General features: G+C 24.8%; 1 protein-coding gene across 1 annotated transcript; it reads left to right on the top strand.

Moving 5' to 3' along the window:
* Positions 1–8,045: 8,045 nt before the first annotated feature.
* LOC137838025 (uncharacterized) lies at positions 8,046–9,939 on the top strand. The gene is made up of 4 exons (XM_068647235.2): positions 8,046–8,124; positions 8,475–8,681; positions 8,794–8,857; positions 9,131–9,939. Exons 2-4 carry the CDS (start codon positions 8,527–8,529, stop codon positions 9,395–9,397), a joined length of 486 nt encoding a protein of 161 aa, XP_068503336.1. The 5' UTR covers positions 8,046–8,124; positions 8,475–8,526; the 3' UTR covers positions 9,398–9,939.
* The last annotated feature ends 10,056 nt before the right edge of the window (positions 9,940–19,995 follow it).

Genomic DNA, 19,995 nt, shown 5'->3' on the forward strand with positions numbered 1-19,995 from the left:
ATATAAGCCCCACTTTACACTTTGGATTCCTTTTTAGAGGTGATTAATATGGTTCATGAATACATTTTTGCTACATCTATATACAATATTAATATTCTTATACTTTAATATTCACAACAACCATCCCCGTTTATATACCACTCTAAGTAATATATTTTAAGCAATGATAGAAGTACAATACATAAAAGATTTTACTTTATTAAAACAAATTACTGACGTATTAAGTTTGGTACTTTAAGTTTATCTCAACTTTACAAAATCATCTTAGAATGTGATGTTTGCACTCATTTATATACTATAAAATGTCTTTATTTATAGTTGATGTGAAATCTTCAACACACTTCTTTCATGCGTCGAGATCTGTCACTTTGTGCGTGAAACTATATATTTATAGGTAGTCCAACACACTCTTTCATGCTGAAACATGTTAACTCATGCATAGAACTACATATATATTCTTAGATAGAATCTTGTTGGGAATTCCTCTCCTTAATTTAATGGGGACCATGACTAATGAATCTTGATAATTGATCCATTGAATATATTCAATGATGATCATTTCAAAGTCTTGAAATTATATCTCTTTTGAAGACTATGAAGTTCAACATACAAGATATCTTGAAAATGTGATAAACATTAATTATCCATTATCATTCTTCTCATTCTCTATATAAAGAGAACTTGTTAAGGAGAGAAATACAAGCAAGCGAGAAGTATTCCTTCTTAAGATGCTAGAGAGACATTGTATTTCATCTTTTTTGGATGAGATTAAATGTTATCCTCATAGAGTGAGAGAAACAAACATTGTAATCTTATTTTCATAGTGAAAATATTTTTTTGACTAGGTTTCATGGGTTTTACTTTTCAAGTTGAGAAAGTTTTCCCACGTTAAAAATTCTCAGTGCCATTATTCTATTTTTCTCTATTTTCTTTTATTTGTTTATTACTTTCTCAAGTGTCCATCATTTGTATCTACACCAAAAAAAAGAATTAATTCTAATTTTCCCAATAATTTCAAATGATTCTTATACCATATTAAAAAGTGAACTTTAACTCTAACTCAATCTTACCTAATCGACTCGTAAAATTAGATTTGCATTACCTTATATATATCTTTAGATAAAAGAAATATCAATATAAAATCTAAAATAAGAGAAGAAAGAGAGTGATGTACGAATGTGTGTACGTAGGTGTGTGAGATTATCTACGTGAGTTTTCCTCTTTGATGGTTGTGAACAGCTCTATTTCTTTTGTTTTGGTTGATTGTGATGATGATTCATGTGCAGATTAGAAAGGGTGTGAAATGCAATCATGTGGCATGTTCTTGGGGTAGAAACATGAACTTCAATCACCTACCTAACATGGTGGACTCATTTCTTAGCTAACACAAGTTAGGTGTATGCAGTTATACATCATTTGTACCATCACACTGTTTCTTATTTCACAGTCAATTTTGTTTCCATGTGAACCCAAATTCAATCACACTTCTCAAACTACTTTCTAGTTCATTACACACTCTACTTTGTCAACATTTTAATCGACAAAAGAATTTTAAGATCACTACTAATCACTACCAAAATGTACTCAAATTTGACAAAACAGAAAAGTGAAGATAAGGAATAATATTATCTCTAATTTTCTAAAAAGAATATAATCAAAACATCAATAGAAAAATTCAACAACAATACTATATTTTTATGAAACTACGATAATGGTTAAAGATCTCACGTCAATTAGAGATAAAATCATTTTATAATATACAAGAGATATGAATTCCATCTTATAATCTGATTTTATTTTATTGAATTAGGTTTAAAATTCACTTTTATTTTCTTCCATTATATACTTTTACAAACTATCTCTTAATTGTCTCTTTTTGCATTATTTTATTCTTACACAAGTTAATTATTCCATCAAGCATTTTGCTTCTGCTAATTTTTATGTTAATGGTGGTTATAATCTTAATTTTTATATTATATATTGTTAAAAAAATTATGTATATATATTATGTTTAGTTAATAAATTAAATAGAAAAGAAACATAAATGTGTGTTCTAGTCCTTTTACAATATAAATATACCAAACATCTTCTCTAAACACCCTACAACGGATAAAAACCTGTCAAAACAAAGCAAAAATTCACTACCCTCACAAAAAAGAGTCATGATAAGCAAGAATCGCTAAATGGCTCCACAACAAAGAAGAACTAACCTCTCGTACAAGCAAAACCAAATAACCAAGTTGCAAAAAGAAACATAGTGCACACTTGTCGAGCCTAACACTTGGAACAAATGATCGACCTCTCAAACCGTACAAAGCTCAGCGTTTTGTTGTCATATTGGACCCAATCTGAGAAAGAGAAAAATAGTATTGGAACCTTGTTTTTTAACCAAGCTCACAAGTGCACTTTAACAAGAAAGAAGATTAATACAAGTAGTTTAGCCACTACATAACTTCTAGGATTAATAATTCTTTTTAAGAAGATAGATGAATCTATTGGTTATTTATATATTCACCTACTTGGTTGTTTAATAATTGACTTACTTAATCTGTTTGGTTAAAAGAAAGTCTATCCTATAGCATGTTTAACGATGTAATCTATATTACAATACAATTATTGAGAATCTGAAATAACTGTTCTTTACATCTTTCGTATAAATTATAATTATACATTCCTAGTTGTTTGGAGACACGTTATATTAACAAAAAATAACTACTTTTTTTTTATCAAAATAGATAAGCAGTGTGTTTGATTACATGTAAAAAACAATTCATAAATTTTGAAATCAATTTTATGCTCTTAATTGGGAATTTATCAATAAAATGTAACCTAAGTTCAACCGAACACACATGTTATCTTTTATAGTTTTAAAGTTGTAAACATTCTGTTAAAAACGTAGTTGATAATTTATAATGACAGTACTGAAATCATGGTTGATTCAATTGTCATTAAAAATTTATTCAAATAATGTTTGAACCATCATTACTTCGTTGATATATAATAACCCTTATTCTCATAATTATCATTATTTTTTGTCATACTTTCATGCAAAATTGTCATTTAAAATAAGTTGAAATCAATGATGATTTTTCTCTTAATCGTTATTGTTTTTTTCATAGTATTTTTTATGTTGTTTTTGGACAACTTTAAATAATTATTGATATAAAAACTATCACAAAAATAAATGTATGAAGAAACAATGAATTATAAAAACTATTTTACTTGTCATTACATAGTGTTATAAAAATTAAAAACATACATTATCGACATGCTTTTAATATAGTGTAGTGCTTCTAATTTCAATGGTTGCTCATCTATTAAAAGTTGTAACATTTGTATAAGGAGACTAAATTATCAACCATAAATAATTAATTAATTCTTAGTAAAACATATATTTTCCTTATTCAATCTTAACCTTCTTTTTCTATTTTAGCTAAAATAATGGTCATTATAATTACACTCGTATATCTGATTTATTTATTAGGTTTTAATGTAAAATGAACATGATTAAATTATATGTAACTTTTTGTAATTATCACAAGTAATTATTAAAGACTCCTACATTGAAAGATAAATATTGTAAGAAATGCAATTGATTAAGCAACCATTTCAATTTTACTTTCCAATACAAGAGGGACTACAAATTGTAAAATACGATCTTACTTGTGATTCTATTTCAATTCAATATTTTTTTTTTAAATTACTATTTTTAAACAATTTTTTAAATGTTTTCTTTATTATTATATAATAATGAAATCATGACACAATAATGTATTCATGTCACATTACATATATATTTCAAAATACATTTTAAATTATAACATGTAGTCGATAAAGATTACATTTAAAAATAATACGAAGATCAAAATACAAAAAAGGAACTAAAATAAGATCATATATTTATAATTATATTTAAAGATTAAGTTAACATAAATAAAGATAATCGTTGGGAGTAAATAAGATGCAGATATTTTTTGGAATGATCTACTTAACTGATATGATTTGTCGATTTGCTGCAACGAAAACGAAACACTGCTTCATATGTCATGCATGTTTTAAAAAATAAGCATGGATGCTACTTTTGCCTTTAATTTATGCGACCATGGTAGCTTTGGTTTTGCAGATAAGAGATTCGATGTTGTGCATTTTGTTTTTTATGCTTCATTAATAGTTGGTGTGCCCATTCTCCTCCATTGCTATGCCTCTTTCAGAAGGTTACGTTTATAACAAGAACAGAAAAGAAAATGTAAAACAAAATAATTGTCCCAACTATCAAGTTCAAGAGATAGTATAGTTAGGGTCAATCATCACATTTGAGGTATTGTTCATTTTGAATGTCGGTACTTCGTCACAGTTTTATCTTTAAAAAGTGTCTTATAGGTTAAAGAAAAAAAAAATATAAATTGTCATTGATTTCGACTCCTGAACTATATGAGACTATATTGTGGTATCGAAATACATATTTGAAAAGAAATAATGAATTGTTGGAGTTTGTATTGATTTGATTTGAATGGCTTATTATATAACATGTAGTGACTATTGATATGTATTTGCTAACATCTGGTTGTTGTTTGGTTCCTTTTCTTCACTACATACATGAGACATTGATTTAGCATTTGGCTTCAAAATTAGGTATAGAGTAAAATAATAATAATACACATCCTATCTAGATATCACATTATTTTCCTAAAAATTTTGCACTAAAAATTATTGAGGTATTTTATATTTGAAGAGACACTTGTTAACAAAAGTGTTAAGCATAAAGATGAAAGGGCCTGAAATTTTGAAGAGGAAGACATAGTTACTCTCTAACTTCAATGACAAGTGTTCTTTACCTTTTTAAAAAAAATAAATTATTGGTTAAAATGAATTATTTACTAAAATCATGCATATAAAGTTTATTAACTCACATTGACTTGTTTTTTTTTAATAATTTTGTATTATAAGTAGGGAAATTCAAATCTTTAAACTAAATTCATAATTTTTAAATTCATAGAATTTATTTAAAATCAAAATTTATATATTTTTTTATTTTAAGTCCAATTTAATTAATTGGATTTAGATTGCATATTTTTTTAATTTTGAAAAAAATTATTAAGGTGAAGATAAGTCAACTCAAGTTTTAAAATATCTTAAGTTAGATTCAAGTAAACCAAAATCGATAGATCAAGTTCATACAATATCAAGTTAGATTGATTCAAATCATAAAATATTAAGTCAAGTCGGATCCATTAAAAATTGGATTAAGTCACACTCAAATCAAACTAGACCTAAGTTAAGTTGGATAGGACCAAGGTGCACCCAAGTTAAGCCAAATTAGGCCACACCTAGGTAAAACTAAGTCAAGTTAGGCGAAAGTCAGATTGGGTCAAACTGGATCAAGTTTAACCTATATTACGTTGAATTAAGTTGGATCTAAAGAGATTGGGTCAAGTGAGTCTGAATCATGATACCAAAATAAATTGTGTCCATATGAAGTTTAATTGTGTCGAATCTTAATAACGTTGAATTAAGTTTAACAAAGTTAAAATCTACTTCGTACTAAATATAAATAAACCATATTTACGAAAGAATGGATTTCACCATATTCAGTCAAAATCAAATCAATTAATTTTAAATTTAATATAATTAATAATTTGAACTTAATTTAAATTAATTTGGAATTGAAAAAAAATACTCAATCCAATTTAATATAATTAAAATAAATATAATTTCAAATATAATCTAATTTTTAAGATGTATGTCTAGTATAGTTATCATTCTCACTTAGTTTTAAAACAAGTACATTTTAAATATATTTTAAAAGATTTACAATCATAATTGACTCAAAGGATGGATTAAGGTACTTCAAACAATTATAAATAATTTATCGTTTTATTATTTATTTTCTATTAATTAAATCGTTGAAGAAAATTTTATCGTTACAACTTTACTCATTGTAGTTAGTGTCGATTTTTTCTTGCCAGAAAGTTTTTTGTTTATCTTAATTTTCGGAGATAGTTTTGGTAAAATATTTTTTCTTACGTGATTTTAACTGCTAGGAGATAAATGAATTTTCTTAAACTCATTTTATTCTTGATTTTTTTTTAGAACTTTTTTCTAGTCATTTTAGATAGTGCACTTTCAACTTAGCCAAAGTATTTTGTTTATGTTTTTAATCGGAAATTATAATATAATTTTAGCATTTTACGATAAACGACACGAAGCATGTTCTTAGGTTAAGAGGTGTTATATTTGATGTGATTGTATAGAAAATTGAATGTGCTTAATTAATGTTTTTGTCTATTGAAATATACCATAAATAAATTGCATAGATGGGTTTGAGATATTTTCATTCCAATATTTAACTTTTTTAAAAGAAAAAAATCAAGTCATCTAAAACTATCTTATAAATAAATAAAAAAATAAAATTTTGAAATATTTACGTAATATAATTTTTACAAATCAGCTTATACATAATTAACTTTAACTTATAAATAAATAAATTTCAAATTTTTAATTTTTTTTCAAGAATAAACTTATAATTTTTTTTATCTAAACAAGTTTATTAATCAGTGCCAAAGAGGACAAACATTTTACGAAATAATTAGATAAAAACTTTCAATTAATACTTCTTGAACTTTTTTCAAAAAAAGTTATTAGACTGGAAATAAGAATGAAGTCAATAATTTATTTCTGGTAAAATTCAATAAATTAGAGTTTTCATCTACCAATGATATTTTAATTTTATTATATAATTAAAAAATAAAAAATTACTCTTTCAAATATAAATTTAAACAAAAAAATACCATGAAATATAATCCAAAATATTAATACAGATAAAATTAATTGGAATATATTTATTTTCAAAAAATAATTTTAATTTTATTATTTTAAATAAGAACATATAATAAACTAACAAAAATAAACTCTAAATATAATTCTTCAATTGATGATATTTTTCTCATTAGCAAATTTATGTCTGTTATTTATCCTAAAAAAATCTACCTAAAAATAATTAATATGAATGATATATATATCCTTTTACATGTGAATAATATTGTCAGGAATTAATTGAGTCAATAAATAGATATCCTTTTGAATTACTACTTTTCATAGATATGTAATTACATTTTTCCATTAGTTTATACTTCTATAATTTGCTCAGGGATTTATAAAAGGAAAAAATATATTAAATTTTCAATTCTTAAGAAAACTGAGCTATTAAATTTAATATGAATAAAGTGTAGAATGTATTAAAAGGTAACAATTAATTAGAATTTAGAATAGATTAGAATTGATTTTTGATGGATTAATAATGCATATATAACTTTGAAATGGTGTATCAATTTAGCATGTTTTAATTAAAAGGAAATGTGACTAAATAGACCACGATGTTTCCAAAATTGTCATGAACAAAAGATACACACAACTCAATGCTCACTCTATATAGTTTTTTCTCGTTTTAAATACTCATAATGGAAAATAATTATTAATGCTTTCCTATTATATGATATAATAGGAAAAAATATATTATTGGTATTAAAAGAAAAGTAAGAAAAATAAAACAGAGTAATTTAGCATCCGAATTTAAAATAGATTTTAATGAATATTTTTACGACAAAATATTTGTGTTAAATAATTGCTGAATTTATGATAATTAGTTTTTTTCTTTTATTTCTCTTGGAAAAAAAAGTTTAGTGATATTAGGAAAGAGCATGTTCGTGTGATTGATATCTCTAGATTGAGTTTGCGGTGCTCCTTATGCACCGTACAAGAAGAGGACAGAGAAAACAACAGAGAGAGAGGTTCATGAATACAGGAAGGTCAAAAAGGAAAAAACACACACTCCCTGTCTCTTTCCATTTCCATCAAATCTCTGATCTCTCGCCACGTCACCCAATCAAAAGTCCAACCCCACTATTCGTTTATCTGATGGTTTATAAATGCGGTCTCATGTTATGACCGCTGCACCTTGTTCCACTTTATCATTCTCCCTTGTTTTTCTTCTTTTTCTCCCCACAGTCATCTTCTATGAATACCCAGCCACCTCTTTTCCCTTCCTCGCTCTCGTGTCTCCCTTGATTCATTCACCCAGTTTTTCTGTCCTCTTTTCCTCTTGGAGGAGCCTCTGAGTCTCCTCAGGTACTTTCTCTCTCTATTTTTCTCTCTAAAACTGAGTCAGCTTTTTGAAAGCTTAAGCTTTTGCAGAGATTTGAAATCTGGGTTTAGGTTGTTGGGGTTTGTTTTTGTGTGTCCAAGTTCTTCAATTTAGAGGCTTTTAGCAAAAGGGTCTCTGTGGATTCTGTTACATCTCTCAAATTTTATTGTTTTATGGGGTTGTACGAGTTTTGGGAAAAATGAAAGAGAACTTGGAAAAAAAGGGTTTCTTTGTGTGTGTTGGTTGATGTTTTTTTTAGATTTGGTTTGTTTTTATTCAGATTTGTGAGCAGCCTGTGGAAAAACAATTGATTTGTTTGTGTTTGATGTCGCAGGTGTTCCTTGTCAAGATCCTTGGTTCTGAGTTGTGAAGGGAAAACGAAAAAGATGAATCAGTGTGGTTATCAGCAGAAGAAGGCCTTGACAACCTGCGAGGAGATGAGGATGGAATCAGTGGTGTGCCCTAAACCTCGAAGATCGGGCTTCATGAGCCACTCAACCTTTGATAACCACATCAGACCCTTGAGGCCACCCTTTATCAGGTATTCACCCTTCTTTTTGAAAAAAAGTTATATGATTTCTTATTTTTGATGTTGGCTTTTTCTAATCAATTGTAAAATTTCTGACTTTATATTTGTTGCTAAAAACCAACAGCTACCAATCGGAAATTGAAGATTCCGGAGTTGGAGCTGAGCTTATGGACATCATTCTCTCTAAGGTATTTTTATTTTCTGTCTCAATCCTCATGTTGAAAAGAAAGGTGTTTTCTTCTTTAAATTTGTTTTTTTTCGAAAGTATTTTAAATGAGAAAAAAGATGGGTGGTCCATGTAATTTCTCAAAGATGTAACAAATAGAAGATTTGGTGTTGATTGCAAAGGAATGGAGATGATAACATCTCTATCATGCAGTTTGGATGTTGTTTTTGTTGTTGTTGACCGAAAGAAATGTGAAATCTAACCAAAGGTTCCTTTAATTTGGTGTGTTTTGCAGAGATCTGGTGGGCAATTGGCTTCATCACCCCCATTTTACTGTGGATCTCCACCTAGCAGAGCCTCAAACCCTGTGATCCAAGATGAGCAATTTGGTAATGGTATTGAGAATTTTGTTCCATTTTCCTTGGCACCCCCTTCACCATCTTCCTCAGCTAGAGGTTGTGTGAGGATGAAGTTTGGTCACACCCCAGCTGCAGTGAGGATCGAAGGTTTTGATTGCCTCAGCAGGGATAGGCGCAACTGCAGCATTTCTGCTGTTGCTTAACTCAATTTTAAACAGAGAAAGAGAAAAGCAAAAAAGTCAGAAAGGAGGATTAAGAATCTCCAAAGTTCTAAGAGCAGAGGAGATTTTTGGGACTAAGGAGCTAATCTTAATTTTAAATCTTATTTGTATTATATGTATATACTGGTCTTATGGAAGTTGTTGATGAGTTACTTAAGGTGTCATGTATAATTGAGAGATGGTGAAAATTTTACTTTCTTCCTAGTTTCATCCTTTTTGAAGAATAAAAAAAAAGGGAACAACACATCAAGGAAAAGAAAAAGGCAAGCAAAAGTTTTCTTCTTCTCTATGTTAGGTTTATATGATGGGGTCTTGAAATTGAAACTTTCATGTGAGTTTCATGGATCCAGAGTTTGTAACTTTCCATGTAATTTGAAACTCATCTCCTCCTTTTGTAATTGTATTGTGGAGGAGAAATTGAGGATTTATCTTTGGAATCTTGTAAAATATATTTTTTGTGGGTGCCCTATTTGCAGGTGTCACCTATTTCATTATATATGAAAGAAAATATTGTTCATACTTTATTCATGGTATTCCTTCAAGATCAAAAGACAAGATGAATATCATTTGTACAGCTGGTAATGGTCATTAGTCTAATGATAAAAAAACAATAATGACTTGTTCTTGTAGGAGAATCTTAGGAAGCTTCATAGGACATGCTATGGTCAGATTTGGAGGCTCTTGTCTAGTAATATTTTAATCATTGTCTGCAAATTCATCTGATAGATACTTTATAGACTTTTCTTTATTATTATTATAATTTTCTTTTGAATTCTGTGGAATACAAGAATGTGGTTAACTATTTGCTGATGTGAAGAGGTGTCTGTGCAATGGTGTGAAAGGGTGTGAGTGGGAGAAATATGGAAGTCCTGTTTGGTTGGATAAACCAACAAAAAAAGTGATTTTGAATTTAATATTATAAAAATTAGTTTATATGATGGAATTTAAGTTTATTTATATATTATAAAATATTTGATAATATATAAATATATGGGGTGTGACAAGCACAAATGCAGAAACGTGTGCTTGTTACTTTATTGTGATGGGTGGAAAGTGGTTAAGGAGAGAGTGGCATGCATAAGGGTTTGTTTGGTGGGTGATGGTTGTGATATGATGCATTTATTTATTAGTATTATTATGATTAGAAAGAAGGGTCTAAATAAGCAAGTTGAGAAAGCGCGTTCTTTAATTGCTTCCAAGCAATTTCCGAGGGAAAAAGGACCAAAACAAGAGCAAATTTTTGCTTTGCAATTAACTATTAGAGTTGAATAATCTACTTTCTTTTTGGTAACATCGTGTCATTATCATCTTATTGGAAAGATACAAAAATGTGTGTGTAAGATTAGATTGCGACAATATCATAGGAGTTACGTGATTATCATTAATTAAAACATTAAAACATGTATAATTTATCCAAAACTCATTTTTCTAATAATACACTTTTTATTTATTTTTAGAGATTAAACCTATATCAAGAAGTGCACAACAATTCAGATTCTTATGGTTGCATAAATTTTAGTTTTTAATATCTCTATATAAAGTAATTTATTTTAGTTCCATACAACCATTTTAATTTCTATTGTCTAAATTTATAGATACTAAACAAAATTTGAATATAGTATGTGTAAATACTAAAATAGATATTCTTAAGTGTAAAAGCTAAAAGATTAAATTTATAAGGCTATTGAAAGCAAATGAGTAATTAAGCTTACATCTAGTACGGTTAGTTTTTTTATTTTTGAAGAAAAAAATAAATCACTTTCTAAAATAATTTCACCTTTTAAAAGACATTAATAACAAATTAAAAATGATAAATTACGATTTTTATATATTTGAATTCTTAATTAAGTAATAATAGGTAATCTATTCCTAGAAAGGGATAAGTAAATTTGTAAATATATCGTGCTTTTTAATAGATGTTAGGAAAGGGAAACTTTTTTATGTGTAACTGCGTATCCGCATTTTTTATTTTTATTTTTAATGTATATCTATATTTTATTTTTATTATTATATATTTAATATTTTATTTTTATAATTATTGTATTTTTTTATTTTTTTATTTTTGCTATTAATGTTATTATTATTATGTATCAATATTTTTTATTTTTACTGATTTGACTATTCATCAAATCTATAGTAGTTTGATTTTAATTAGTATTTCAAACTAAAAGAAACTTAGGCCTTAATTAATACATTGTTTTAGTGGTTATAGTAATATTTAACCTTTTAAATCAAATATATAGACGATCATATATATATAGTCATTTTGTTTTAACAGATTATGAAAATTATGTCATAAAAATATTTTTTTAAATGCATATTGATTGAATATTATTAAAACTCATTAAATTTAGTAAAATTATGTTTATTATGGTTTACATAATAATTTTAAAAGACCTCTCATTAAATTATGTTCCACAATATAAAAAAAATCAGATCTTCATAAATAAAAATATAAACCAAAATAAGATAATGCATAAAATAAAAAATTGAAACATTTTACATACTAATTTTGCTGTTCAAATTTGAATTAGAGTAATGATGAAAAAACATTATTCTATGATTGCGGAGGTGAAATTAGAGTATGAGAAGTTATCACTTTCCAATTTTTTTTATAATTTAATATAAAGCAAAGCAAAAAAGTTAAAAAGGTTTGAATTATAATGTAGTGCAATATTGAGAAAATAAAGGTTCTATGTTATCAAATTACAAAGACGGTCACAACACCACATAATTATGATAGACAGAAGAAAATCACAATAGATATTAAATGATCATAAAAACAATAATTAATATGTATTTAACTTTAATGCTTTATAATTAAGATATAAAAATTTGAGGTATATATATTAGATTTGTTGCACTTTTTTGATACCCATTGAAATAGGATTCTTTCGCAACCAACTTTCTCTCAAAATTGCACAGTATTCTTCTCGAAGAAATAAATGAAATGTATTGTACATCTACATACCGTAATATATATGCATATAATTCAAATTCATGGTAGATAATGAATTGTCCAAAGAAGAAGAAATGGAAGAAAACAAAAAGGGAACAACGCAAAAGTAAGTTGTTAAGATCATATGTCATTGATTTGCAAACTCAATCTCATTATGTTGCTCAAGAAGATCTTCGACAAATTTCTTCTTCTAAAGAACTTACATCAATATCTTTTTCAGTCTTGAGTATAGGCTAGACCCTCATTAGACACAACAAAACCTTCATAATCATTAGACAACAAAACCTGCATAGTTTCTTGAAAACAAATAAACCTTGAAGAGATGCTCCTAGAACACCATAGTTTGTCGAGATTTTCTCAATCACCGATCCAAAGCCACTGCAAAAAAAAAACCCCAAAAACTCACAAACAATCAATGAAAAGTGCAAGATTAATCAAAGAAATGAAAGTATGATTTTCCATGAAAGTGAAAAGGAAAGAGAAAAGAAAGTGAGAAGTATGGTAAAAAAAAAAATGTGTTATGTGTAGTGAAGAGAGAAAGTGAGAAGTAGGTACCTATATAGGAAAAAGAAAGTGGGAAGTAGGATACGTGAGTTATGTGTAGTGGAGAATATCAGTTTAATTCAGAAAAGTAACGTACCAAATCATCTCCACTCTCCTGCTAAAGTGGTCCACAAAATATTACAAATATATTTAATTTTTTAATGGAAAAACAAATTAAGAGCCGTTAAGAGGAGAATAAGAAATGACACAATGACCATAATACAATAATAAAATTAAATATTAATATAAGGATAAAATAGAAAAAAAAATTAAAAGCAGTTAAGAGGAGAATAAGAAATGACACAATGACCATAATACAATAATAAAATTAAATATTAATATAAGGATAAAATAGGAAAAAAAATTAAAAGCAGTTAAGAGGAGAATAAGAAATGACACAAAGACCATAATACAATAATAAAATTAAATATTAATATAAGGATAAAATAAGAAAAAAAATTAAGAGCAGTTAAGAGGGGAATCCCCTTTATATATAGGTATAGATGAATAATTTTTTTAATACTTTATTATGTATATTGATAAGTAGTTGAGATAAAGAAAACAATTTTATTCAATGAAACTGTTTTAAAACAACGTGATTTCATATTTATAAGATAAAAATTATTATAAAATATAATAATTTTGATTATTATTTTAAAGTTATGAACATCTCCGCCACTTTGTTAGGTGAAAATATAAAATATAATAGATCACTTATTTAAAATAAAGTTACCCAGATAAATTGATAGGAAAAAAAATAAAATATGTCTAAAGAACATATTACTATTTTTGCAGTGTTGAATTCTAGGTCAATAAATAAATTTATAAATAAGTTGTTTGTTTTATTAGTAATAAATATGTGTTTATCTTCCTTGCTTAAAAGAGAAAAATACTATAGAGGAAATGATTGAGAAACTAATAATAAGCATTAATTATATTCTTTGTATTCAATTATTTTTCTTCTTTATTTTTTTTTTGGCGTCTTCTCATAGTTATGTCCTTCTCTTAAATAACTATGATTACTTATTTCCCTTTTATAATGTTGAATTTAAAAAAAATAAATATAAAACGTTTATGATAATTTGCAAATTATATATTCATTGCCCTTCATTTTGAAACATAAGTTTTTAGAGCTTTCATTGAAAACTTGATTAGAAACCAAACATAAATATGCAAAAGTACAGAATATAGCAATTACCAAATTGAGTTTATTAAGATAAATAAACCTTTATTCAAGACATCTAAACGGAAAATTAAAACATAGCTTAAACCTAATAATCTTTAAATAATCATAATGTACACTTTTAAAAAAATTTAAATCAATATTTGATAGATATCTTGGGAGTGTTTGGAACACATGAAATCTTGTATATTTGTTTCTTCTATTTTTTACATAACCAAATAAAACAAAGTAGATTTTTATTTTTCTTATGTTAAACAATTTAATAATTATCTTACTTTAATCTAATTTTATACTTTATCATTTCCTTTTACTTTCATGTGAAGCAATATAGTCAGGGTATGAAAAAAATATTGTATCGACTAATATCAATAAGTGAATGGTCGACATCTCGAATGGTGAGAATCAAGTTTCTACATACCTTTTGACATTTGGATTTAGTAGTTTGGTTTATTGTTAAAAGTGAATAATTCATTTAGAGATTTTTATTATCATTTGGTAAATTCTTTCTCATCTTCATCTTTCTTCTTCATCTCCATATTAATCGTGAAAAAAAATTGATTTTAACCTTCTTAAAAAGTTTTAAATAACCTTAAACGAAACATAATTTCACTTTTTTAGATAATTATAATTTTAGCTTTGCACCTCTATATTTTTCTTTCCGTCGCAATAATTCAATTCTTCTCTAATCAGAACTTTTGAGAGAGCAATTTCATCATTTGAGTGTGTCAGAGAGTTGACAAGAAAATTCGTTATATTTAACATTTTCTAGTGCGGAAATTTTGATTTTTGTATCTTGTTAGCTTTTTTCCCTAGATTTTGTGGTTTTCAAAAAAATGAAAAAAATAAACGAACAAAAACACAGTCACCATTAATTAAAAACATTACACAACTTACTTTAACCACCGACATTCATCACTCGTCACTACCTATCACCACCACTTCAAAATAAAGAAAAAAATATTACATTCTCACACTCTCCAACATTACTCTCCAACATTCTAAGAAGAATAGTTAGAATAAAAAAAATATAAACTACATAGAAAATTTGACTAAGTATTCTTGGATTAACGTGAAAACTAAAGTCTAATTACAAACTTTAATAAAAACAATTATAGTACTAATAAGTTATAATTATAGATTAACTAGAAAATTGAACCTGGACAAAAGCCAAGAACGATTACTAGAATATTTTATAACAATAGTATAGCCGTTAGAGTATTTTTCTTTGCATTTTTCTTTTTAGAGTTTTCAAAGTGACTTTCTCCATCAATTGTTATCTTTTATTCTTTTCACAAATAAAGAAAACACAAGTTTTTAAGTGCATAAAAAAAATTCTTAAATTATATATTTGACTAACTACACGTATATTCATAAAGGATATCATAGTATTGATGAATAAAAAAAAGGAGATTCAAATATTAATTTATGCCATTATTTACTAGAATAAACCAAATTAAAAAAAAAAATCTCAATGGACCCGCACACTTTCTTTTCAAACTATGTGTTTACTGTGTGCAAATTTAGGATTAGATTCTCGAAAAGTCAAAATTTCAACTATTAATAGTAATTTCCTATTGTCAGAAAATAAGTCAAAATTCGGCGGAGAAACTAATTTTCCTGTTTTTTTAAAATATTTTAAAAAGTTGGAAAAAATTTAAAAGTAAGAACTTTTAATATTTAATAGAAAAAATAATTTTAATTTTGGACATTTGAAAAATAAAATAAATATGATTTTAGGTTATGTAAACAAATGTGACATATAAATTGTAACTAATTTAATAATTTTTGCAAATATAGTTAATTTTTTTTATGTTGAAAAATATTTGAAAAGAGTTTTTTAAGATTTTTATTAATAAGAATTTGTTATCATGGTAAAATTGTCATGTAATAAAATCCCAATTAATTAATAATGAAGTTGAAATTTTCATTTCAATATTTTAATTTTAAAATTTCTTCCAACATGAAATTTAAAATTAAAAATATTTCAAATATTTTATTCACACTAAATGAAATTAACATTAACTTTCAAATTATAAATTAATTTTTAATCTTAAATTTTCTTTCTTCTCCTCTTTTAAAAAATTACCAAAAAAAATAAGAAATATAAATCGAAAATAAAATTCTAACTTATTTTTATATATTATAATTGAGAATTTAGTTTCTCAATAATCGAATTCTGGACTTATATAATAAACCGATCTAGTTTAGAAAAGAAAGTATAAGAGAATTTTTTAATTGGATATATTATGTGAAAAAAAAAATATAATTATGCACACTTTATTAATAGCTAATGGCCTTCCATAAACACTTCACAGCCTTGTGTTATAGCATTTAATCTGCTATTTGATTTATATATTATAATCATTGATTACAGAAAAAAAAATCATGAACATATATATACAAACGAAATTATGTTGTTGCATGATTCTTATCTGAAATAACTTTTAAAAGTGATCAATTATAGTTGTGCAATATCTACGTATTTTGAAGCACACTTCTACAATACTGTACGTATTACTACGTGGTCATTTGTGTATTAAATATGGTACGTAACATTTAAAATTGTAATACAAACTATGCCACCTGTTGAACTTTTATGTCACATAAAATGTCCTTGATAGTTTTTATGAGAATACTATATGTTTTGATAAGTTTTTTTAATAGTTTAAAAAAAATAAATTTAGTATCTTTATAGGTTATTAACCTAAGCATAAATTAAGTTGTAAAAAATATTTCATATATTTTTTTAATCAAGTTAATTTTAGTTTATGAAAGAAATAAATTATTTTAATAAAAAAATCGAGTTCATGGAAAAGTTTGTTTAAAAATACTTTAAGTTAAAAATCAAGGAAAAAGGGACAATAAATCAACAAATGTTGCACTAATAGGCGGAAAAAAGTATATGTGAACATGTAATAAGTAAAATTATGGATAATTTTATTTTTCTCAAAATGTTTTAGACAAATTTTCTTTCCACCTTCACACTACAAGAAAAACGCGAATTACATACAGATTATAATTAGCAGTGAATAGGATTCGAAGTCAGGATCCTTCAACAATCTTTCAGCGACCAAGTAAAATTTAACCACTACACTAAACAAATTCTTTAGTTTTATTATGATTTTTATTATACTTATTATTATTAATAATACTAACAATATTAATAATATTAATAATATTAATAATACTAACAATATTAATAATATTAATAATACTAACAATATTAATAATACTAATAATACTAACAATACTAACAATATTAATAATACAATATTAATAATATTAATAATACTAACAATATTAATAATATTAATAATACTAACAATATTAATAATATTAATAATACTAACAATATTAATAATATTAATAATACTAACAATATTAATAATACTAATAATACTAACAATACTAACAATACTAACAATACTAACAATACTAACAATACTAATAATACTAACAATACTAACAATACTAACAATATTAACAATATTAATAATACTAACAATATTAATAATACTAAAAATATTAATAATACTAATAATAATAATAATACTAACAATATTAATGATACTAACAATATTAACATATGAATCACATTTAATTTATCTATAATCTACTTGAATTTAAACATAATTTATTATATTATCTATTAGTATGAATCAAATTTAATATATGTCATACTCATAGTCATCATATTACCTATTACATTAAAATCAACTATCATATTAATTATTATTTTACGATCATATTGACTTAATTAAGTTCATTATAGGTAGTTGGTTTTACTTGTGTGTTATATATAGTAAAGAATATTGTCAACAAACAATATTATCTTTTAACATAAAATGATGACTTTTACATTAACTATTAATTAAATCTCTAATACAGATTACTAGTTAGCATATCATTATAGTTTAAACTATATTAATTATTCCATAAATCTATGTAAAAAGTTGTTACTAAATAACCCTTTCTACTAATATATAAATCATAATGACAAAGTGATTAAATAATTTATAATTTAAAATATTTTAAAAATTATACATTATATCAATTTTAATCTATGTAAGTAAATATTTGAAAATAAGATTTTTTTTATCGACAAAGAATAAAAAAAATTAAACAAAACATTTTAAAGATATTTCAATCCTTATACAAGAATCTCAAATCAGAAAAGAAGTGTAAGATACAAGCACCTATATAGCCATCTAACAAAAACTTCACAACTACCTATAATAACCTATATTTGAAAATAAGATATCAAATAATTTTGTAAATTTAAATTTAACCATGAGTTTTAAAAAATTAATGATTAAATAAAGAAATATATTAATCAATATATATATATATATTTATAGTATTAAAGTTATATTAATATTATATAATTTCTTCCTTTTTCTCTCTATCTATCTATATCCGGATAAAAGTAATATTACTCAAGTCAAATAAAACTACTATACACACACAATAAATATCTAAATGTATATTTATATCAAAATTAATATTAATAATATGAATATAATATTGATAATATGAATATAAATACTAATAATAATAATATTAATAAATATTAATAATAATATGAATATTAATACTAATAATAATAATATTAATAATATTAATATTAATAATAATGTTAATAATAATATTAATAATATGAATATAATGTTAATAATAATATTAATTATAACATTAATAAATATTAATAATAATATTAATAAATATTAATAATAATATTAATAAATATTAATAATAATATTAATAAATATTAATAATAATATTAATAATATGAATATAATGTTAATAATAATATTAATTATAACATTAATAAATATTAATAATATGAATAATATTAATAATAATAATAATATAAATATAATTTATTTTATTATTATTATTAATAATAATTATATTAATATGTATAAATTATATTAATATGTATAAATTATATTAATATGTATAAATTATATTATATGTATAAATTATATTAATATGTATAAATTATATTAACATGTATAAATTATATTAATATGTATAAGTATAATAAAAATGATAATATAACCAAAGAATTTGTCTGGTTTAGTGGTCAATGCTTCCCCGGGTCACTGGAAAGATTTGGGTTTGAATCTTGGCTGCTGCAGTTTGCTTGCAACATTATTTGGGGCTTGATTTCGAGTCCTATGGGCTTGGGTTGCAATATATATAATGTTTTATATACGGATTTTGGGTCTTACATACGGATTTTGACTGTATGTAATTCCAATTTTTCTTGTAGTGTCATATCTTCTCTTACACCTTTATATTAATTGTAAAAAGTATAAAATTTATCTCGGTTATACAAGTAAAAAATCATTATATATATACAATTTTGTTACATGACAATAATTTAAGAGTTAGAGCAATCAATTTTTTTTTCATAACTAAGTCAAAATTCATTATCATATATACATAAAATTGTTACAAGACTATGAATAAGGGTTAAAACAAATGTACACTGCCTCCTACTTTACTGATACAGTTTTGAAGATATGGTGTGTTCAGTTCTGAAGTTGCTTTGAATGCCTGAAATTTTTAAAAAAAAAAATTGTGGAAGTTTTATTAAGTTTCTAACGAGCAAATAATTAATGCAATAAACACTTATAATAATAATTTTTTTATTAATAATAAAAAATAAAAAATAAAAAAAATTAAGAGATACTTCGACTATTTAAAAAAAGTCAGTGACATTATAGTACTTAAAAAAATTTGTTCAAACATCAAACACACCATATGAATATAGATTATTCAAATAGCCCAAAAGATATTATAAACAACTTTTTTTTTTCATAAGTATCTTTAAAACAGGAAAAAATGAGTTTTTTATAAATTAAAATTAATTTATGCACAATTAAAAAT

Source organism: Phaseolus vulgaris, chromosome 4, assembly GCF_051622355.1.
Source record: "Phaseolus vulgaris cultivar YP4 chromosome 4, ASM5162235v1, whole genome shotgun sequence".
Classification (NCBI taxonomy): domain Eukaryota; kingdom Viridiplantae; phylum Streptophyta; class Magnoliopsida; order Fabales; family Fabaceae; genus Phaseolus; species Phaseolus vulgaris.

Bases quoted from the DNA above. Each gene is read 5' to 3' on its own strand.
- LOC137838025 (XM_068647235.2), top strand. From the start codon at position 8,527: ATGAATCAGTGTGGTTATCAGCAGAAGAAGGCCTTGACAACCTGCGAG. The intron at 8,682-8,793 runs GTATTCACCCTT...AAAAACCAACAG, and splicing joins TTGAGGCCACCCTTTATCAG to CTACCAATCGGAAATTGAAG. The intron at 8,858-9,130 runs GTATTTTTATTT...TGTGTTTTGCAG, and splicing joins TGGACATCATTCTCTCTAAG to AGATCTGGTGGGCAATTGGC.